Source organism: Eretmochelys imbricata, chromosome 4 (genome assembly GCF_965152235.1).
Source record: "Eretmochelys imbricata isolate rEreImb1 chromosome 4, rEreImb1.hap1, whole genome shotgun sequence".
NCBI classification, from domain to species: Eukaryota; Metazoa; Chordata; order Testudines; family Cheloniidae; genus Eretmochelys; species Eretmochelys imbricata.
In genome coordinates, this window is record NC_135575.1 from 125,266,696 (window position 1) to 125,288,284 (window position 21,589).

General features: G+C 38.7%; 1 protein-coding gene across 2 annotated transcripts in view; it reads right to left on the bottom strand.

Annotated features, from left to right (window-relative positions):
* HTT (huntingtin) overlaps positions 1–21,589 on the bottom strand; it is a 178,356-nt gene that overhangs the window by 133,344 nt on the left and 23,423 nt on the right. For both annotated transcript variants that reach the window (XR_013346010.1, XM_077815892.1), the window contains exons 6-14: positions 21,435–21,573; positions 21,005–21,146; positions 16,381–16,559; positions 15,610–15,814; positions 14,584–14,631; positions 8,516–8,596; positions 6,930–7,294; positions 918–1,041; positions 545–663 (exon numbers count right to left, since the gene is read on the bottom strand). Coding sequence is in view for 1 of the 2 variants with exons in the window: in XM_077815892.1 (XP_077672018.1) it covers positions 545–663; positions 918–1,041; positions 6,930–7,294; positions 8,516–8,596; positions 14,584–14,631; positions 15,610–15,814; positions 16,381–16,559; positions 21,005–21,146; positions 21,435–21,573 (1,402 nt within the window). In the remaining variant the exon portion in view is untranslated. The remainder of the gene's footprint in view (positions 1–544; positions 664–917; positions 1,042–6,929; positions 7,295–8,515; positions 8,597–14,583; positions 14,632–15,609; positions 15,815–16,380; positions 16,560–21,004; positions 21,147–21,434; positions 21,574–21,589) is intronic.

Here is a 21,589-nt window from a genome sequence, read left to right on the forward strand (position 1 = left end):
TTTATTATCTTAAACTGTATGACCAAGCATCTAGCATACTTTTTCAGTATTGGGGATTAATTTTTTTTTTCCATATAAAACTCACTGCATTCAACTTGAACTCCTTGGAAGTTCTTCGTTGTATATGTTCATCGCAGATGGTGGTCAGCTCAATGATATTTGAGCATCTCCTCTTTGCTACTCTTCATGCACACAGCAAGGGGGAATTCTTTTTCTCTCTACAGTTTTAACACCCTTAATTGCATGACTTGTCTATTTATGTTTGCCTAATAGTATACCATCTTTTGTATAAGTAAGTTGTCAAGATAGTGTATTTATGTGATCTAGGAAGTTTTAATTACAAGTTGGAAAGTTGATGACTGAAATGCACTTTTTTTAAGCTGGGACATACACTGTAAAGTATACCAACTATTGTACATATTACCAAATTATCTGCTTATAATGCAGAATTCCACTCGTTCTGTTTCATGTATGCTTGTTTTGAAAATTTAACAAACACACACCTAACTTAAAAACCCACCTCGAGTGAGAGAATGTGTCTTACCTTATTTTCATGATCACCAGATTCTACTGCTTCTTCTTTTGCCATGAATCTATCTACACTGCTGTCAGAAGGCTGCCTGCTATGGCCCGTGTTTTTCAATAAGCGTGGGTGCTGAAGGGCTTCAGAAAAAAAGCAATACATAGCACATTTAAGATGTAAATTAACATAAATGCAAATCACAGACTTTTAACTGAAGTTTATTGCCAAACAGTTAAAACTTGAACAAGTAAAATATGAAAATTCATCTTATACTTTTATCAGAATGTTCTTATATTTGTTTCTGGTACACATAAAACAGGTAATCAGTGCTGCTGGAAATCAGATGAAAGATGCTACTATTTTTGTAGTTGATTTTTCCTATTTATCAACATACCAAGGGAAGAATTTCTGAAAGGATCTGAGGATTCATCATGGAGAACATTTGCAGCTTCATCTTCCTCATCTTGCAGCTGTCCAATCTGCATTCCAGAATACTGGCTTTCAGTACCCTCTAAAACCTAAGATAAACAAGAAGTGGACTTTTAGAGTAGACTAACTTTGAGTGCACAAGTCAGAGCACAAGCATGCAATGTTAGTAATTCAGAACTAGTTCCAAGCCAAAGTCAGTCTGATGCATGTTAGCATGAGCGTGCAGCTACGAGCTAGCCCCACACTTCTCAGATTCCTCATTTTTTCAAGATGCAATTGTGATCTCGATAGCTCACAGGCCTGATTTAGATTGGAGCCTGCCTCTGTAGTACTGCTTGGGCCTTTCTCATTGGTGTGACGCAAACTGACCCTCCATCCCAGCTGTTATCAACCTCCACCACCCCCTTTTAAGGCCTCAACTTGACCTGAACAGTCCAGCTGCCAAACCCTCCAATGACCTCAGATGTAATATGTGGGTAATAGAAATCTAGCAGTGATCCCACTGGGCACCACAAAACATAGCCTGGACATCTTCAAGACATTCTCATTTTATCCCTTCATTCTAACTCAAATTCCAATGGAAATGAGTTTTTTTAAAAAATCCAACCCCTGACACTAATGTTATGGACCTGCTGCTTATTTAATTAAATGTAAAGAGACCACCACCAAAAAGGTAGCAAAACAACATTTCACAGCTATACTATCAGAAGGCAACTGTTAATTTCCTAGCTGCAAAATGCCATGTAAATCATTAAAGTGAAAGATAGCAATTAAGCTGTCAAGAAATTTTAGCTGCTTAGACTATATATGCAAATAAATACACAAACAGTATGCTGATTGAGTCAGTTACCTTTAACATTCCTATCATGCACTGGCCAGGACACAACTATGGACAGTTTCTTGTCTTTAATTTATGAAAGTCTAAGATCCAACCATATAATTATGGAACAAATCTTTATCATTTAATAATATTTCTCTTTAAAATATTAAAAGGACCTGAAAAGGTCCTCTTCTGCATACAGCAAATCCCAGACTTACAAAAATTAAATAAGCATGCAGAAAGACGCAGTGACACCTCAACTCCCATTCCAACAACAAACTAGCTAGAAACACCCTTCACTGTTTTTATGACATCAATCCTCTATACAATGCAAATAAAAAGCAGCCTATAAATTAAAAAAAAAAAAAAAACAGTTAAGTCGGAAAGCATTTAAAATATCTAACAAAATACCAAATTAAAATGACATATCTTCAAGAGAAGAAGAGATAGCATTCTTGGATTTCATAATGGCAGGAAGCTGCACAAACAAAAACAGGCAGAAAAAGCCCACAGCCCAAAGGATAACAAATTTAACACAAAAAAGGCAAGCCTGGCACACCTGATCATATAGGATATAACCACTTTCAGAATTTTCACTCCACTTATTTGGATTTCAAAATCCTATTGTGTATATGTTTAGTTTAACTTCTCTCCTTACTTGTCTAAACCTATAAGAGATTTAGATTTATACACTAATACTCTGCTTTATTATTGCCATGGTTAAAAATTGGTCAAAAATAAACAAATACAAAATATTATATAATAAAATAATACAAATAGACAAAGATTAAAATATTTTAAAGGCCAAATCATTACATTAATGTGTGTTTAAAATAAATATTTTTGAACAGTAACTGTGAAGCAGTTTCTCTTTTGCTTACCTGCCAAAACTCAAGTTCAGTGTTCCACATTACCGGGGGAAAGCTTATGACAATGTAGGAAGTACGATTTTAGATAACTGTGTTTTGATTAGCTGTTGCAGAGAAGATTCCAAACCCTGAACTCAGGTTTTGGCAGATAAATAAAAACTCTTTCGAACACTGGTTTTTAAAATGCATTTGTATTTTACACTATGGTTTTACAATAAAAGTGACTAGAAATGGCATTGTAGGGTTCCATAATGACTGAACATGATTTCCAAAGCAAATGGAAACCGCAATAAGATTCACCAGGACAAATTCTAACTTCAGTTACATTTGTTGCAATACCATCATCAAATTCTGTTCTGAATGAATTTACATGTACTGAATTAAAGATCTGAATATTAAGCAATTTGTTTGCTTCATAAAAATTCCAGTTAATTTTTCATGCAATTTTAATAAAGCTTAATAATTGTTATAATGATCATCTGCAAGACAATGTGATCTGCAACTATAAGCTCTTCACTCTCAAATGCCCATTTAATTAAAGGTCATTTTCACTGGGTTTGAATTGGAGCTGCTTAGTTATGATTTGTAGTTCAAGCATTTTAATGCACACATCAGCTATTTACCCAAGTATTTATGATTGCATCTAAAATGGTTAACTCTTAACCTGTTTGCCAAATACCAGGTGACCTCTGGGTATTTCCAAGTTCATTGTTTAAATAATTATCAACTTACAGTACAAGATGCCTTTCAGAGGCAATTTATATATGTATTAAGCATCACTAAACCTCACTGAAGATGGTATGTACTGGATTTCCCAAGCAGGTACAGCAACTCCTCACTTAACGTCGTCCCGGTTAACATTGTTTCGTTGTTACATTGCTGATCAATTAGGGAACATGCTCGTTTAAAGTTGTGCAATGCTCCCTTATAAAGTTGTTTGGCAGCCACCTGTTTTGTCCACTACTTGCAGAAAGAGCAGCCAGCTGAAGGTAGTTGGTGGGGGCTTGGAAACAGGGTGGACCCCCGCATCAGCTCCCTGCTCCCCTAAGTTCCCTGTGCAGCAGCCTATCAATTGCCAGGCAATTCAGCCATCCCTCCGGCACACTGTGTGTGCTGCTCCTATCCTCTGCCTTGGAGCTGTTCCCAGGAGCCTCCTGCTTGCTGGGGGGGGGGGGGGGGGGGAGGGCCGCAGAAGGGAGAGCGAGGGGAGAAGGGTGCTAATGTCAGGGTGTCCCTCTCCTCCCCCCCACTCCTTTACCCCATTCCACGGGGGTGGGGGGAGGAGAGAACAGGGCTCAGGATGGAGGGAGCTTGCTGGCAGCAGCAGCTGTCTCAACTTGCTGGTCTTCTTAAAAAGACAGTGTACTTAGAAAGGGGTCAGCATTCTTAAAGGGGCAATGCTAGTCTATCTCTCTCACACACACACACAGAGGGTATGTGTGTCTCTCCGTCTCTTTCTGACATGCTGTCTCCCCTCCTTCCATTCAGGCTGCCTTGTAGAGTGTGAGGATACATTAACAACAATGCGTTAACCCTTGAGGGCTCAGCCAGTGCTAGATCACCCTGGGAAACATCCCATCCTCTAATTTCACCTCCTCAACCAAGCTTCACAATCAATCATTGCTGCATACAGTATTAAATTGTTTAAAACTTATACCGTGTATATGTGTGTCTGTATATGTACACATAAAAAATATTTTATACACACACACACACAAATATATATATGTGTGTGTGTGTACACATGTAAAATATAGTCTCTTGTCTGGCAAAAAAAATGTCCCTGGAACCTAACCCCCCCATTTAAATTAATTCTTATGGGGAAATTGGATTTGCTCAACATCATTTCACTTAAAATAACATTTTTCAGGAACATAACTACAATATTAAGCAAGCAGTTACTGTACCAAGAAAATATGAAAGCCTTCGATAATTTTAGATTGCAACTCATGTTGAAAAGAACTATGTACAACCTTGTGTGTCCAAACTTAACTGTTCATTTCCAGAGTTCACAATCCCAGTACATTAGAGCAATGGTTATGTGCTAAGCGAGCATACTAAACACTGAAAGGAGGAAATAAAAGATATGTAAGTGTTAAAAACTGCCAGTGAAGGACGTATTTGTAAACTGTGATCATCCAGCTCAGCAAATTGGTACTTCTCCGTTAAAGCGGAATCTTGGGCTTTACGATTTAAACTTTATTTAATTACTTATGGATATCTTGTATTCTTCATCGCTTGAAGTTGTAAATCAAGACTGGGTATCTTTCTAAAAACTATGCTATAGCTCAAACAGAAATTACAGGCTTGATGCAGAAAGTACTCGGTGAGAGTCTATGGCCTGTGTGATGCAGAAGGTCAGACTATGATCCTAATTGTCCTTTCTGGTCTTAATATTTATGAATTTAAAAAAGCTTAAGACTCCAGTCTTTATGATTGCAAAGATAACTGTCAAAATCTGAACAAGTCTAAACCAATGCAGTTATATTAGCCCAAACATGCAGACAGCCTGAAGCAACAGCTTTAAGGGAAGTGGGAACTCTCCAATTCTTCTGAATATAGTGTTCACTCTGAAGCTTGAGGATGACCACTTAAACATCAACAATGTTAACTATCTCACTACTAGGAGCTTCCAAGAAAGGAGAGGGTCAATCCTATTACCGAGATCTGTACTATCTACTGTGAACACCAGGTCATTTTTGCATCATGAGCATTTAAGTGCTGGTCAGAGTTTGAGAAAATATTACCATTCCTCTCCTGCACAGTCTGACCCCACTTTTGTGCAAGAGTACCTGTTTGCCATACTTGTAAAATAACCATTTTTAAAAATAACTCAATAGGTCATTTATTCTTCCCAACTTATCTTCAATAAGTTCACAGAGCTGCTTTTAGGTCAAGCACTGACAACACATTTGGAAGCCTGAATTGAGGGTTGATATGCTACATATCTGCATTTGATTGTGTCGTTTGCCAAATCCATTGAAAAAAACTTTTTTTAAAACAAAAACCAAAAAAAGCATTAGTGTCTTTTGAACTGTTCTTTTTCAACTACATGACATCTTCACCAAAAAGAGACGGGCATGCTGAAATATCTGTAGAGTACACTACTGAATAAATGCTTGAAGCAAGCATAAAAGCATCAATATGTGGTATATATGAAGTTATGCAATGTTCAAACGATATACACCTCTACCCCAATATAACATGAATTCGGATATAATGCGGTAAAGCAGCGCTCTGGGGGGTAGGGCTGCGCACTCCAGCGGATCAGCATGTCAGCGTGTCTGGCTCCAACATGCTGCTCTGAGCAGTGTGTTAAGAGTGCAGGGCCGGGGCCAAGGGGTTGGATAAGGGGCAGAGGGTCTCGGGGGACGGTCAGGGGACAGGGAGCAAGCAGGGGTTGGATGGTTCAGAAGTTCTGGGGGCGGGGCGGTCAGGGGCATTGAATAGGGCATGGGAATCCCGGGGGACCTGTCATGGGTCGGGGGTGTGGATAGGGGTTAGGGCAGTCAAGGGACAGGGAGCGGGGGGGGGTTTGATGGGTCTGGGGTTCTGAGGGGTCAGGGGGCGGGAAGTGACTATGAATAACAGAAATGCTCGAGGCCAAAGCAAGTTTGACATAATGCAGTTTCACCTATAACGAGGTAAGATTTTTTGGCTCCCAAGGACCGTTATATTGGGGTAGAGGTGTAACAGAAATTCCAAGAGGCTATAACAAGAGGTAGTAAAACAATTTCCAAGGGAGAAAGCACAGGCAATAAGCCACAGAATATGAAACATGAAAGCATGAGGTTGAAACACTCAGACTTGAGGGATATTATCTATTATTCCAAATGGAAGGTTCACCCTTTAACACTTTCACTAGCCCTTTTAAACTGAAGGTTTACAATTTAGTTAGTTTTAAGGGCTAACATACTATTAAAAAAGAAGCATGTAATATTTAGAAAGTTTCTCATGAAAACCCATTAATATTTTCATTCTTTTAGTGAGAAGAGTAATTTTATAGTGTGTTTAATACTTAGAGGTCAAGTTTAAAGCCTTGTGTTCAAACACATTTTATAAACAGCAATTCATTTTTTAAAGCTGCAGTGAAAGTGTTAAAATGAGGTCAAGCTCTCAGTTAAAGCTATGAGCTGCTGACCTTTTCAGTGCTATTAGCTGAGGACGGAAAAGCAGAAGATGAATAAGTAGATGTGTCCAAGACTGGGCCCTCCATGGAGGAGCTCTGAGATATGTCGGGCCCCTCAGTAGAAGACTGGGATACCCGCTCTGCCCGTTGCACACTTACAATTTCAGAACTGTCCGAAGGGGTCACAGCTGAATCTGGACCTTCTGTGGTAGTCTGAGAGCTATCACTAACTGGTGAAGAAGCCTGCGTGCCATCATTCATGTCCATAGTGGGGTCTGACTGGACAGTGCTGATTTGGCTGGAGCTCCGACTAAGCATGTCATCCTCTTCCCCTTCAGTAGTTGTGCTGGCCAAATCACAACTGGTGACGTCTACAGAGTCTGATTGCAAAGTATGTTGTGAACGTGGCTGCTCAGTGATGATGTCATGTCCTGTGGGATCAGCTGCAGAACTTACTATTGATCCAGCTGTTGATACTCCTGATGAAGAAGCTAATTCACTGGTTATCTCACTCTTCATAGAGGCTGAAACAAAAAGCAATTAGTGATCCAAAGTCATCTATCAAGAAAATATTATCTGTATACACTTTAAGGAAAAGATTAGAACACCAAAGAAAAATAAAATAATCAAATTCAGTTTTGCATCCCGATATAAAACTGGATTAAGGGAAAAGATTTAGAAGGAAGCAGTGAATGAAGCAATAAAATATTGCTAGGGAGATAAATGCCTGTAAGCCATTTAGGTATAGTACAGCCTTTTTAACTTTTCATTGCTTCTTCTATGAAGGCTGTATAACCAGCACCTCAAGGCCCATATTTAGTCCTTTTGGATTTGAACACTGCAGTCCAAGAACCATCTTTTTTAACTATGGGTTAAAGATGCCAGAAGCAGGGTTTTAAAGTTCAGGAAGAAAATATATGCAAATTTGGACATGAGTCTGAGTTTCTAAACAGTACGCATCTTCTATTTTAAACAAAATATTATTTGTTCATCTTCTGTTACGATGATTGCTAACAGCACTTTAAAAACAACATTTTAAAATAACAGCAAGAAACTGTTGCAAAAGACTAGAATGAGGAAGATGAGAAGGTAGGCAGATATTTTAAAGGGAAATTGTGTGATAAAAACACCTTGTGAAAGCTTATTTACTTACTGTCACAAGAAACACAAAGATTACCAAGACAGAAAGATGATAAAAAAATTCTATAGATTTCAATTTGTTTACTTAGTGTATTTCACAGCACACTGTGTATAGGCAGTCTTTTTCTCATTTTCAGGTATTTCAACACAACAATAATGAATTTAGAAACATTTTGTTAAAATAGGAAAAATATAATTGTAAAGAGAAAGATTGGCAGGACTACTCAGGAACATGTGTAGTACTTAAAACTACTTTCAACTCTTTTTAGATTTTAAATTCATTTTATCCCTTTAAATTAAGTTTTGAAATAACGATTCTTTTAAAAACATGCCGCCACATTAAACACCTTTTATGTTGTTTCCCCTTTAATCCTCAACTATGTAAATTCCATAATCACAGTTGAATTAAATTTTTAACAATCTCCACACTTCATAAACCAACAAAGGATAAATCGTAAAGGTAAAGGTGATGGTAAAATATAACTGTATGTAGCATTGGGCTATTCCATTTTTAGTCGATCATATTTTAAGAACAGACACTTATTTGCTATTCAAGGTGAACAGATTATAGAAAGGCAGAAGTGCTAAAAAGAATGCAGTCCTACCTGCAAAAGTTGCAGTGCTGACTTCTGACCGCGTTTCAGGGTCATCCTCCAAGCCTTCTTCTTCGCCGAAAAGTACTTTACCTGATAAATGATGCAGCAATGGAATTTTTAAGTTTGCTAAAAATGCTATCCTATGCCCTGGAAACAGTCTAAATTCTTTTTTTTAAAAAAAGAGACAAGGTAGGTTAGGTAATATTATTGGACCAACTTCTGTTGGCAAGAGAGACAAGCTTTCAAGCTACACAAAGCTCTTCTTCAGGGCTGGGAAACGTACTCAAGAGTATCACAGAGCTAAACAATCTGTTCCATCTTGTATTTAGGTGTGACACTCTTGAGTACATTTCCCAGACCTGAAGAAGAGCTCCGTTTAAGTTCAAAAGCTTCTCTCTCATCAACAGAAGTTGATCCAATTAAAGATATTACCTCACTCACCTTGTTGAATATCCCGGAACCAACACGGCTACAACACTGCACACATGAAAAGTGTCTGATGTAAAATTTCTACACTTTTTGAAGTAAATTATCTATCATTGCACTGAAAAAATATCCAAGTTATTATAAAATAATGAATATTGGGAAAATGAATAAGAGAAAGAGCAGACAGCATCTTACTATGTAGTCAGGAGAGAAGTGGACAATGACAAAAGGACAAAACGAAGGCTGATTATTTTGTGACAGTTTGGGGATCTGTTTATGTGAACTTATGAATTCCAGTCTTTTATGAATTCCCTGTATGTTTAAACCCTTACTGATAGCTTTCATTGTATCCCTGCATCAATCCTCTTGTTTTAAAGGGAGAAGGTCTGGGTGTCTCCCCAGAATAGAGCAGACATTAAGGACCATGAGCATTGCAATAACCTTGCCTTATCAGGGTATTAAATTCTACCACCCACAAATGTTTGGCTTGCAAATGTCTCTTATCCCCAGTAACAAAGACTGAGGGTTGGAGACAGCAGGCCATAAAGAATTACAGAGTGGAAATACTCCAAGGAAAGGACAGGAAGAGTACTGGATTCTGTTGTTAAAAGGGAAACTCCCTAACAAGGAGGTAGCATATCAAAACTAGAAGACAAGACTGGGCAGGAGTAGAATGGCTGGAGAATTCTGGACTTGCTGGAAGATGTTGATTAAGACCCGAAGGGCTCTCAGAAGGGCTGAGAAAAAGGAGGAAGGTTTCACATGCAGGTGTTTGATATTTTTCCATAGATCTGTATATCCCGTATGCTTTGTCTATGGCCAGGTCTACACTACAGACTTTTGCCAGCATAGCTCTGTCAGTCAGGGATGTAAAGAGGTGTGATCCCCGACTGACAGCTGTCTCACCAAAAGCCTCTCATGTAGATGCAGTTATTCCAGTAAAAGCACAGTTTTGCTGGTACAACTTGCATCCACACTAGGAGCCTTCTGCCAGCATACATGTACCAATATAGATATACCAGCAAAGCACTCAAAATATAGACCTGGCCAAGGAAGTGTGTGTGGTTTAGAAGTGTGTTTGCAAAGTCTGTGTGTTACTGGTTTTAATTGTCACAAAATCCCCAAAGGGTGAAACAGTAATCCAGAGTACCCACGAGGATGGAGCTCTGAAGAAGGCATGCATGAGCTCCTGGTGAGACTTGGGATGTCCACACTAGTCTTGGGATCAAGGCGAGTTCAGCTGCTGGGCTCCACATCCCGAGAAGGGGTACCAGCATTGCAGTCTGCACCCCAGGAGTGAGCCTGAAAGGCCAGAGCAAGTCCATGGCTGGATGCTGCTCACACTCAGTAAATTCAAAAGCATGTGGGGGATGCAAAGTCTGAGTTTAATAAAGCAGCCTAATAAATCCCATAATGGGATGCTCAACCAGGGCTTTTAAAAAAAAAGTGTGTATAGGTTACATAAAGATGCAAAACCCCACCTAATGCAATAAGATAAAACATTTAAAAAGATCCAGGAAACAAAAGAGTTATTGTGATGATAATGGTATTAGCAGCTTATGTGACACATACTATACAGTAAACTAAGCTACATATTTAGAAAGACTAACCAGTAATCCAAAATGTGTGGCAGAGAATTCTGTTTTGCATTTCCAATTTTGTTTTCTTTTATGATGCAGCCACACATCAACACAGACATTTGCATTTAACATTCTTGGTTTTGTATTTTTCATGTGAAGAAAAAAAATGAAACAGCTCTGATAATACAGAGTTGCAGAATTGTCTTTATGCAGAGCACTATAAGGAAAAATGTAGTTGTGGCATTATGGAATTGTGCAATTCTACAGTACTCAGGAAAAATAATGCAAAAAAAAATAAGACAACTAAAAAAATCTATTCTACAACAAATGTTTAGGCTTCTCTTTTTTATTTTTTACGCTGTAAAAGCATAAGAACATATTTTTTTAAAATAATTAAGTGATATAAGTTACAGGTAGTTTAAATCATGCTGAAAATGGTTGAGTATACTTAAGGTCATACTTTGTTCTGAACCTCAAGCATAGGAGACTCAGTATGTGATCATTAAAAGTGACCAACAAAGGGAAAATAAGTGGGTTTTTGCCCTTTTTATTTCTCCTTGATGGATAAAGGAATGGTAATTTTTGGCTTGGTTTTTACAACTGAAATGTAAAGTCTTGAATTCTCCACTCCGCTAGCAAAAAATGGAATAGTGGGATGATCTCAAAACAGATAAGTGAAGACCGAACTACCAAGAGAGTGGGTTTTTCTGGAAAAAAAAATTTTACAATCCAAAAATTGTAACACTTATTTAATTCAAACCTGGACAAACTAGGAAAATAAACACTTTCCTGGAAAGATTCAACACTTTCTCCTCATTCAAATCCTTCCTAAAAACCACTACTTCTCTGATACAACAAGTAGCATGCTACTAATTTGCCCACTGCTCCAACCTTCCTCGCATTTTTTATAATCCACATATTCTGGATTTTCAAGGTCCTCAGGACAGACGCTGTACTTTGTGTGCAGGCCAGTCACATTATCAATGATAAATCATACATACACGCACCTATACCCATGAAGGGATGAGAAAACTCCTACTAGAATTTCCTCCACCAAAACTAGGGAAGATGATATTTCATTTTCCAATCTTTCATGCATTTAGACATTTTAAAGAAACCAAAAAGAACAGTTTTTAGTTTCCCAAGAAGGTAACCTTTAAGATTAAGTGCAAAGTAGGTTATGAACAAAAGCTGATGTCAACTTTAGCTCTGTTCAGGACCCTTTGTATAATATGATTATGTGGCCATGTAAATGACCAGATAATTGCCCTTTTGTTTTTAAGATGCTGTACAGTTGTGGTCCAATATGTAAGCATTCATTTAGAAAATACGTCTTTCAGTCTTATGGTTGACAAGACAGCCTTCAAAATATAGCCCAAACATGAACCAAAGCTAAAACCAGATTCTTGGTGCTATTGCTTCAGGGTGAGTACAGGATATTACAGAGTGCTGGGAGTGGAATCAAATGCTGCTGTGTTTCTCCCTCCCTTTCCTCACCTCTCCACCCACTGACCCATGGGGAGCATATTAGAAGTCCAATAGCCCCACTCCCAGCAGAAAGAGAAGAACCCCAATGCTCTATATGCCAGTAAATGGCAAAATTTGAAATCCACTTCAATGCAACTATCTACTTCTGCTAACTTTTAAAGTCTTCTCTAAAAGAGGAATGCATCTTTGAAATTCATAGGAAGAACTGGGATAATTACACTGAATATGCTATTCATTTATACTGAAAAATGCAGGAATAAACATGAAGTATGGGATTAAAACATGCATAAGTAAAGAAATTCAGTTAGGATACTACAATAACCGTAGTTCAACCCTTGGCTTGTTTAGCCTAACCAAAAGAAGGCTTAGGGGAGATATTATCTCTCTATATATATACACATCAGAGGGATAAACAACAGGGAAGGAGAAGAGTTATTTAAGTTAAGCCTCAATGTGGACACAAGAACAAATGACCATCAACAAGATTAGGCTCGAAATTATGTGAAGGTTCCTAACCAACAGAGGAGTGAAGTTCTGGAACAGCCTTCCAAGGGAAACAGTGGGGGCAAAAAACCTAACTGGCTTCAAGAATGAGCTTGATAAGCTTATGGAGGGGAAGGTATGATGGGACTGCCTATAATGGCATGCGGCCCATTGGCAACTGCCAGTAGCAAAACTCTCCAGTGGCTGGAGACGGGACACTAGATGGGGAGAGCTCCGAGTTACTACAGAGAATTCTCTCTCAGGTATCTGCCTGGTTGATCTTGCCCACGTGCTCAGGGTCTGACTGCCATATTTGCAGTCAGGAAGGAATTTCCCCCTGGGACAGACTGGCAGAAACCCTGGGGGGTTTTGCTTTCCTCTGCAGTATGGGGGCATGGGTCATTTGCAGGTTTAAACTATGGTAAATGGTGAATTCTCTGTAAATTGAAGTCTTTAAGCATGATTTAGTAACTCAGCTAGAGGTCAGGGATCTATTTCAGGAGTGGGTGGCTAAGGTTCTGATGTCCTGCACATTGCAGACCCCAGACTAGATGATCACAATGGTCCCTTCAGACCTCAAAGTTTGCCACATGCAACTACATGTAAACTACAATATCAGCTCTCATTTCACGATCATCTAACAGGCAGGACCATGACATTAAGCAATGATACAAGCTGTGAAAATGTGTTTTATCAAATGAGGATTATATTCATTCATTAATTATAGAGAGTTTAATGTTTCTGAATTTAACGACTGTTTAATCTATAATTATTAGTAACGTATAAACGTATTTTATTAAAGACCTACTGCTATATTCAAAACATGTAAACCAAACATGAAAAACAAAGATTATACCTTTATTAGTATATAGTGCAACGTGGTGTTCACTTATTTTGTTGCATAGTAAACTGGCTTCCAGATTCATATAGAAATAGGTTCTACTTTATCAACACGATCTCTTCCTTTATCTTTCCTAAAAAGAGTCTTATATAGACCTATCGCTGTAGCTCGCAAACATCCACCTCATTCAGCAATATCAGAGTTTAATCACATTAAGCTACTTTCTTATCACACTGAGGTCAAGGCTAGTTTATTTTTTATTTATTTTCAAACACACAAAATCACCAATTAGAGGGGGGAAAGAGCATATTTGGAACAATGTAAATTAGGTGCTGTAGAGGTCCTAATTGCTGTAGAGGCAACACATGCTTGTTGAATCCCCATTCTACTTCTAAACTGTTAATCCAAATAAAGGTATTTTTCTCCCTTATACTGCCTTCTCTACCCCAAATCCTATACTGGAATTAACTAGCACAGACCCCTGTTCCCACACACAATGCCACGGAAGCCAATGGGATTTTGCACAGGCACAGCAGGAGTCAGAACTAGTGAATCCTGACCTAGGGTGGGGTTTATAATGGCTCCATTCCTGCTATCGAGCTTCTTTAGAAAGCTACACAAGTATGACTAAACATGAAGTACGTTATTATGGTCAAACTGTGCACAGAATGTTTAAGGATAAGAGCTCAAACTAAGATTTTGACAAACCTCAGTGACAGAGAAAAAAATCAAAATGATAGTGGCATTTTAAGTCATAAGTGAGCAGTGTTAGTCATCACAGGACAGACAAACCAGATCAGACCACAAGTGGCATTTTAAAACATGCAAGACATACACATGCATTAGTGAAGGAATGAAACAGTGAGAAAGATCAAAAAGCATAATTTTCCAATTTGTCTCTTAACTGTTGTGTTTGTTTCATTACAGGTCAAATATTGTTGTAAAAAAAGGTAACCGGGTCCTGTTCAGAGATTAATTTTTAGAAATGGTGCTGAAAAAGTGAAAGCTGCATCAGTAATGATCAGGATAATTCTGTCAGCAAAGCAAAGAAAAAAATAGTAATAACGTTTCTGCTTTTTGAATTACTTCACTATATCTTGGTTGTAATGTCAAACTCTGACAAAAATTAGATTTATACTCTTCAATCCCAGCTGCAAAGAGGAACGCATTAGTGAATGGAAATCAAAATTTAGCAAGACAATCAAGTGAAAAATCAGAAAACAATGTGATTAAGCAATTGTGATTCTGAAGATAGTCACCTTTTAGTTTTCTTGACAGAACAGGGCTGCACGAAGACCCCCCTCTAGCTGCAAATCACAAAGTAACAAAATCAGGGAAAAGAACAGAGCTGCTAAAATTAAGAAGGAATTCTAACAGCCTCATAAGGCCATTAGACAAAGATTAGAAATTAAATAGAAAAATGTGTTTCCTTTAAGGTTTCAATCCTTGTCAGGTAGAGAAGCTCTAAAATGTTGTGCTCAGACACTTCTTTGCACTCTGGGGGGGGGGGAAGGGGAGAACTCAACTGAAGTTTTTCACTTTTAAAAATATACTATTCATTTACCATTGCAGTGTCGTGGTCTTTTTTTGCCTGGCTGCTGAATTACTATCTATTAGCAACAAACTTGTAAATCAGAGCGATTGGAATATTCATTCTTCCGTCTAATATAAAAAAAATGAGTTCACCATAAAAGTGAAGTTTTTTTAAAAAATCCAATAGGAAAAGAAGATTTTCATTTCAGAAATTTAAAGAGTTAAGACAATATTTTATTTATAAGAACATGTACTTCATAGACAAGAGCATCAAAACCTAAAGAAAATTATAGACAAGCTTAATAGTTACACTGAGAATTTATGATCATTGTTGGTCATAAACTAGACAATTGGCAATGAGCTTTCATAGTTAATGTACATTTTTATTAGATCAGCTTTCCACGCACCACTGCCTGGTCAAAAGATTGGTAAGAAGGGTATTAATTTTCTCATAAAGTTATCAATTAGAATGGTGGTCTTACAACTTTTGGTTAAACGAAAGGAGATACAAGTACAAAACATAAGACTGTACTAAGATATTTATATTAAGAATATTGTCCCAAACTCCAATCTTTTCCAATTTCCTCTATATGCATAAAGAATCTGCACACCTGCTTCTGAAAAAGCCTGACATTTCCACACACAGGTTTTAAACACACATTTTTTTTAATCATTTTGGCTAACTAAGGAATTTAAAGAGCCTGCAAAGTGCATGTTGATCTCTCAGCTAAAACGCCAAAAATATTGCTTACCTAGAAGCTCCACTATGCTTCCACTGCGGCTTCTGCTGATAGACTCGTCTTTGGATACACTGACCTGTGTAATGCCTCCTGAAGTGGTCAGGGCATGAAGAAGATCAGGTGGTGGTGTTCTAAAAAGTTGCTGTAATAGTTCTAAAGCTCCAGTCACAACATTGTGGTCCTGGTGCTGAGTGTAATGCAAAGTCAATTCATAGACCTATAAATCAAAGAATCCTTAGTAGTAAATATTTATAACTATCTCCTTTTCTAAATAGGCTTATACCACCCTTGCAGCCACAGGTTCTAAGCAACTTTCAGTAGTGCACTAAGTGACGTGACTAACATCTGTCACATGCAGTTTGTTTTCTCTCATCCTCTCCCCACAGAGAAAACTCTGTGTGCAATGTGTTTTGTTTTGGTAGGATTTTTATTTTTAAAAAGGTACACACTGCTATATTAGAGAAGGCAAGTCAAATAAATGTGCTTTGCACTTGAAGCGGAAGGTGGCAAGGTTTGTGATGGTCCTTTGCTCCTGCAGGACTACTAATTCATAATATTGCCATTGCACTTTGCTTTGCAGTGATATTTATATTTTGCCAGTCACTGGGCAAACATATAATCAAATAATGAATAATACTGACAAAAAGTGAACTCTGAACCCCTCCCAACTCAGAACTAAAATAGTTAACAAATATGAGAAATCCATTATACTGTACATTACAAGGATTTTTCCTGGTTCACAAGCCAATTAGTACTTTGAAAGAGTTACCATTCAACTCTCACCTGTATAAGTTGATCTGGAGAAGGTGAAATCTCTGTTTCTTTTCGTGTTACACCAAAACTGCCTTTCAGGCTGGTATCCTTTACTTGCTGCTGCAGTAATGGCATTAGATACCTTAGTGTGAGCAGTACTCCAAGAATTAAAAGAGTAGGGTGTTCATCTTCCACAGGAACCAACAAACCTGCAAAAAAGTTATCGTGACTCTTGTCTTACTGGTAGTACAAGTACTATGCATTAACTCAAGACATCATCATCAGTTCTTTTACTTACCCCAAAAAAATACTATGGCAGAAGTGTCACTAAAAAAGCAAGAGTAGTAGAGAACTAAAAAGGTTTACTAACCTGCTCTGTAATTGTTCTTCAAGATGTGTTGCACATGTCCATTCCACTTCAGGAATGTGTGCACCCAAGTCAGAGATGTTTCCCTTGGCGGTACCAACTGGGGCAGCACAGGCAGCATCTGCTGTCTTCTGCTGCTGCACCATGGTACAAAAGTCGGAGTCGTACCAGACCCCACTCAGTTTCTTAGCACCAGATTCCATACAGAGGAAGGAGAGCAGACCATGGAATGGACATGTGCAACATCTTTAAGAACAACTGTTACAGAAAAGGTATTTTTCTTCAAGTGATTGCACATGTCCATTCCACTTCAGGTGAATCACAAGCAGTTCAAACTGGGAGGTGGGATTCGGAGTCTACTTGAACAAGGACTGAAGAGCTATTTGTTCAAACTTGCTACATCTCTGGAAAGCTAAGATACTTCTACTGCTACTTATGCTGTATGTACCAATGACCAAGCTGCAGCTCTACAAAATGTCTGCAATGGGTATTTGAGCCCCCGCCCCCTTCCCCACAAAAAAAGCTGTGGTAGCTGCCTGACCTCTTGCAGAGCTACCACCCTGGCAAAGAGAGGTATATTGGCAATTTTATAGCATAGGCGTATGCAGGAAAAAATCGTGGATGAAATCTTCTGCGTCAAGATTGAAAGGCTTTTCATCCTATCTGCAACTATGATGAACAGCTGGGATGACAACATAAAAGATCTAGTCCTGTCCACATAAAAGGCCAATGGCCCTTCTAATATCCAAGGTATGGAGCCTCGCCTCATCCTTACGAACACTGGTAATTATATTCCCTGGCTGAGGTGGAATTCTGATACTACCTTAGTCAGGAATTTGAGGTGCAGACACAAATGTATAAAAAAAATACATGAGGAGGGTCAGCTCCCAACACTCATAACTCCACCACCCTTCTCGCTGAGGTAATAGCTATCAAAAATGCTACTTTCTTAGAGAGATGCAGCGAAGAGCAGGCAGCAACCAGTTCAAAGGGCAATCCCATCACCCTTTCTGGCACCAGATTTAAGACCCAGAGAGGGAAGGGATCTATGACATGGGGATATAACCTGTCCAGACCCTTTAAGAATCTGACATCGGACCAGAAAATATGAAGCAGCTCACATTTGGAGGGTAGAAAGCAGAGACAGCTGCCAGGTAAACCCTGATGGAACTAACTGATAGGCCTCGTTTTCGGTGAACAACTAATCCAAAATATGTTGGAGAGAGCCTAGGATTAGTCTGTATTCGCAAAAAGAAAAGGAGAGCTTGTGGCACCTTAGAGACTAACCAATTTATCTGAGATGAAGTGAGCTGTAGCTCACGAAAGCTTATGCTCAAATAAATTGGTTAGTCTTTAAGGTGCCACAAGTACTCCTTTTCTTTTTCCTAGGATTAGTGAAACACCCGTCTGTTTTGACCATAAGGAGAATCATTTTCACTTTAACAGGTAAGTATATCTAGTGGGTAGCTTTCTGATATTCAGGAGAATTTTTTGTTCATTTCCTTGAACACTCTGCTTCCTAAGGCATTAAACATGGAGCATCCAGGCCATGAGATGGAGAGCAGCCAGGTTGGGATGTAGCAGGTCGCAGTCTTGGGAGATCAGGTACAGTTCTGGAGGTAGTGTCAAAGGAGCCCTGCCAAGAGACTCAGCAAACTGGAGAAACAACACTGGTGTGGCCACACCAGGGCTATCAGGATCATACAAGCATGATCCTGCTTGAGCAACACGCTGGGAAGGAGCGGAATGGAAGGTTAGGCATACATCACATTGCCGTTCCAAGACAGTAGGAAAGCATCTATCAGAGATCCCTGACTGTGCGCTGCCCTGGAAAAAAAGACCTATTACATTCTGTTAGGAAGAGTAGCAAATAGGTCTATGTGAGAGATCCCCTCAGGTTTGAAAAATTAATCTCACCACATTCAGCTTGAGAGTCTGCTTGTGATCTCTGTTGAACAATCTGCTTACTGAACTCCCAGGAGGCTTTGAGATGTACTGCATTGGCAATACAAAACTCAGATACAACGCCTCTTCACAGAGACAATCTGATCTGAACCCTCCCTGCCCATTCATATAGAATATTGCCACAACGTTGTCCATGAGGACTTGTAGATTCTCTCCCTTCATCTGAAGGAGTAAAGATCAATAAACCAGATGAATACCCCACAACTCCTGTTTATGTGGAAGGTCAAATCTTGTTGAGAACACACAGCTTGAGTTGGTAGTGTGGTAGGTGAGCTCCACAACCTAGAGAGGAAGTATCTGTAAGCAGAGTCAATATGGGTAAAGGAAATTCCCATTACATACGTTGGCCAGATCCATCTACCACCAGTCCAAGGAGGCTAGTACTTGAATCAGCACGTCCAACGAGTGATGATGGAGGAGTAAACCAACTTGAATCAGGCCTGCAACTTTTTGAGACAAAGTCTGGCATGCCGAATCACATACACACAAGAGGCCATGTGTCCCAGTAGTCTGAAGCAATTTCTTACTGTTGTAAGTGGATGGGCTTTCAGATCTATGGAAACGTTTAACATTGTCCGGAATCTGGCTTCAGGCAGAAATGCTCTGGCAACTATAGAAGTCAGAATCCTCCCTATAAATTCTGTTCTCTGCGCTGGGGAGAGTACTGACTTGTCCCCATTGATCAACAGACCAGAACACTGAAAAGGGACAGATCCAGGATAGAATGACTTCTGCTTGGAGCTTGACCAGACCTCATATCAGCCAATCGTCCAGGGACGGAAATATTTGCATCCGTGTTTTAATTAGGAATGCAGCTACGGCCACCATGTATTTTGCATACACGCCCACTGAAGGATAGGACCACAAACTGATAATGGGTGTTGCTGACCAGAAATCTTGGGAATATTCTATGGCTCTGATGTATAGCGACATGAAAATATGCATCCTTCATGTCGAGAGCAGTGTACCAGTTGCCTGGATCCTCGGAGGGGATGACAGAGGCCAAATGTTGCAAGTCTAGGAGGGGTCTGAGATCTCCTTTTCTCTTTGGAATCAGAACATAATATGAACAGAAACCCTTCACTTGGTGGAAAGGGTGAACCTCTTCTATAGCTCCCAAATGGAGAAGAGATCTATGAACTATCCCAGAACGACCCTTCCCAATGCCCCAATTGCATGCTCCCCTTCTTTGACTATTATCTTTCAACTTTAGAGAATAGTCACTTGACACCTGCACTGGGCAGTGTCCATCTTGCCCAGCCTAAACATTGAAATAATCATAACATTGATTTGATTTCAGTTTTTTCTAACTCTTGATAAAAGTTTAAAAATACAACTATTTCATTGCCAAGTCTTATTCTTTTAGCAATAAATCCACATGCTTATTCCATTAACAGAACTAGAATTAGAAGAACATTTTCATAGTTAACAGACTAATGAAACTGTTGATCCTCCAAGAACACTGGAAGTTCTGATTTACTGGATTATTCCAACTTTTCTTTTTTCATTATATACATGTTTTAAGTAGTAATGCTGTCTCATTTTATTTTGTGGACTATGCTTTTTCATTAATCTATTCTTCTAGATTATCTATCCATAGTTTTGATATAGCATTTATCTGATTTGGGAAGAGGTGTTAAGTACCATAGAAATATGGCATTATGTATCGGTAAAGTCCCCTTACCAAAAGGCAAAAATTGGGACAGACCTAATTGTTCATTATGTTGATTAAATGCGACAATACCACAGAGCAGTGGTTCTCAACCTTTCCAGACTATTGTACCCCTTTCAGGAGTCTGGTTTGTCTTGTGTACTCCTCAAGTTTCACCTCACTTAAAAACTACTTGCTTATAAAATCAGTCATAAAAATATAAAAAATTGACAAACATACTAGTACTGAAAAATTGCTTACTTTCTCATTTTTACCATATAATTATAAAATAAATTGATTAGAATATAAATATTGTACTTGCATGTCAGTGCGTAGTATATAGAGCACAGTATAAACAAGTCATTGTCTGTATGAAATTTTAGTTTTTACTGACTTTGTTGGTGCTTTATAGGTAGTCTGTTGTAAAACTAGGTAACTGTCTAAATGAGTTGATGTACTCCCTAGAATACCTCTGCGTACCCCCAGGATACGTGTACCCCTAGCTGAGAACCACTATCATAGACCAAGCATTGGTGACACCTAACATGCATGATAGAAGCTGGCAAGCAAAGCTACCTAACATAGGAATTACTATAATTTAGATTGCCAATTCTGTTTTTTCCAATATTACTCATGCCTTGAGGAAGTAGAAGCAGTTTCCTGAAACTTACCTAAAAGCACATTCAGTAACCAGGTATAAAAATATTGTGTTCTGCGTGAGTGTTGACAGATGCTCACTGCTGATCCAGCTGCTGTTCTACGGATGGTAGGAGAACTGGATTTAAGATTAGAAATGAAAGCCTTCAATAAAACCTAAAAGGTTACAAAAAATAAAAAATCATAAAAGTTACTTAAAGACAGGCAGAAGTCAGTAAGCAAGCAAACAAGAAAATTATTCCCCTCCATCCACCCAAAAAATAATTTTGATTTAAAATTTACTATCAACAATCCAAGGGGTAGAGGAAAATATAAATAATGCATGTTTTAATAATTCAAATCTGGTAGCTGTTACACTGCCGTCTGTAACATCTGATTAATGGTTGATTAACTATGTTCTCATGTGTAATATAAATGTTTCTTAATAGTTTAAAACAGCTGTACCTTGATTTCATTGTCATTTGCAAAGTTGCCAAATGCTGCCATGATTTTTGGTATTGCTGCAGCCAGTGTCTCTTGTACCGATTCTTCAGGCCGCTTACTTATTCGTGTTAGACAGGGCAATAGGTTGACTAAGTATGGCCTAGTTATAGCACAGG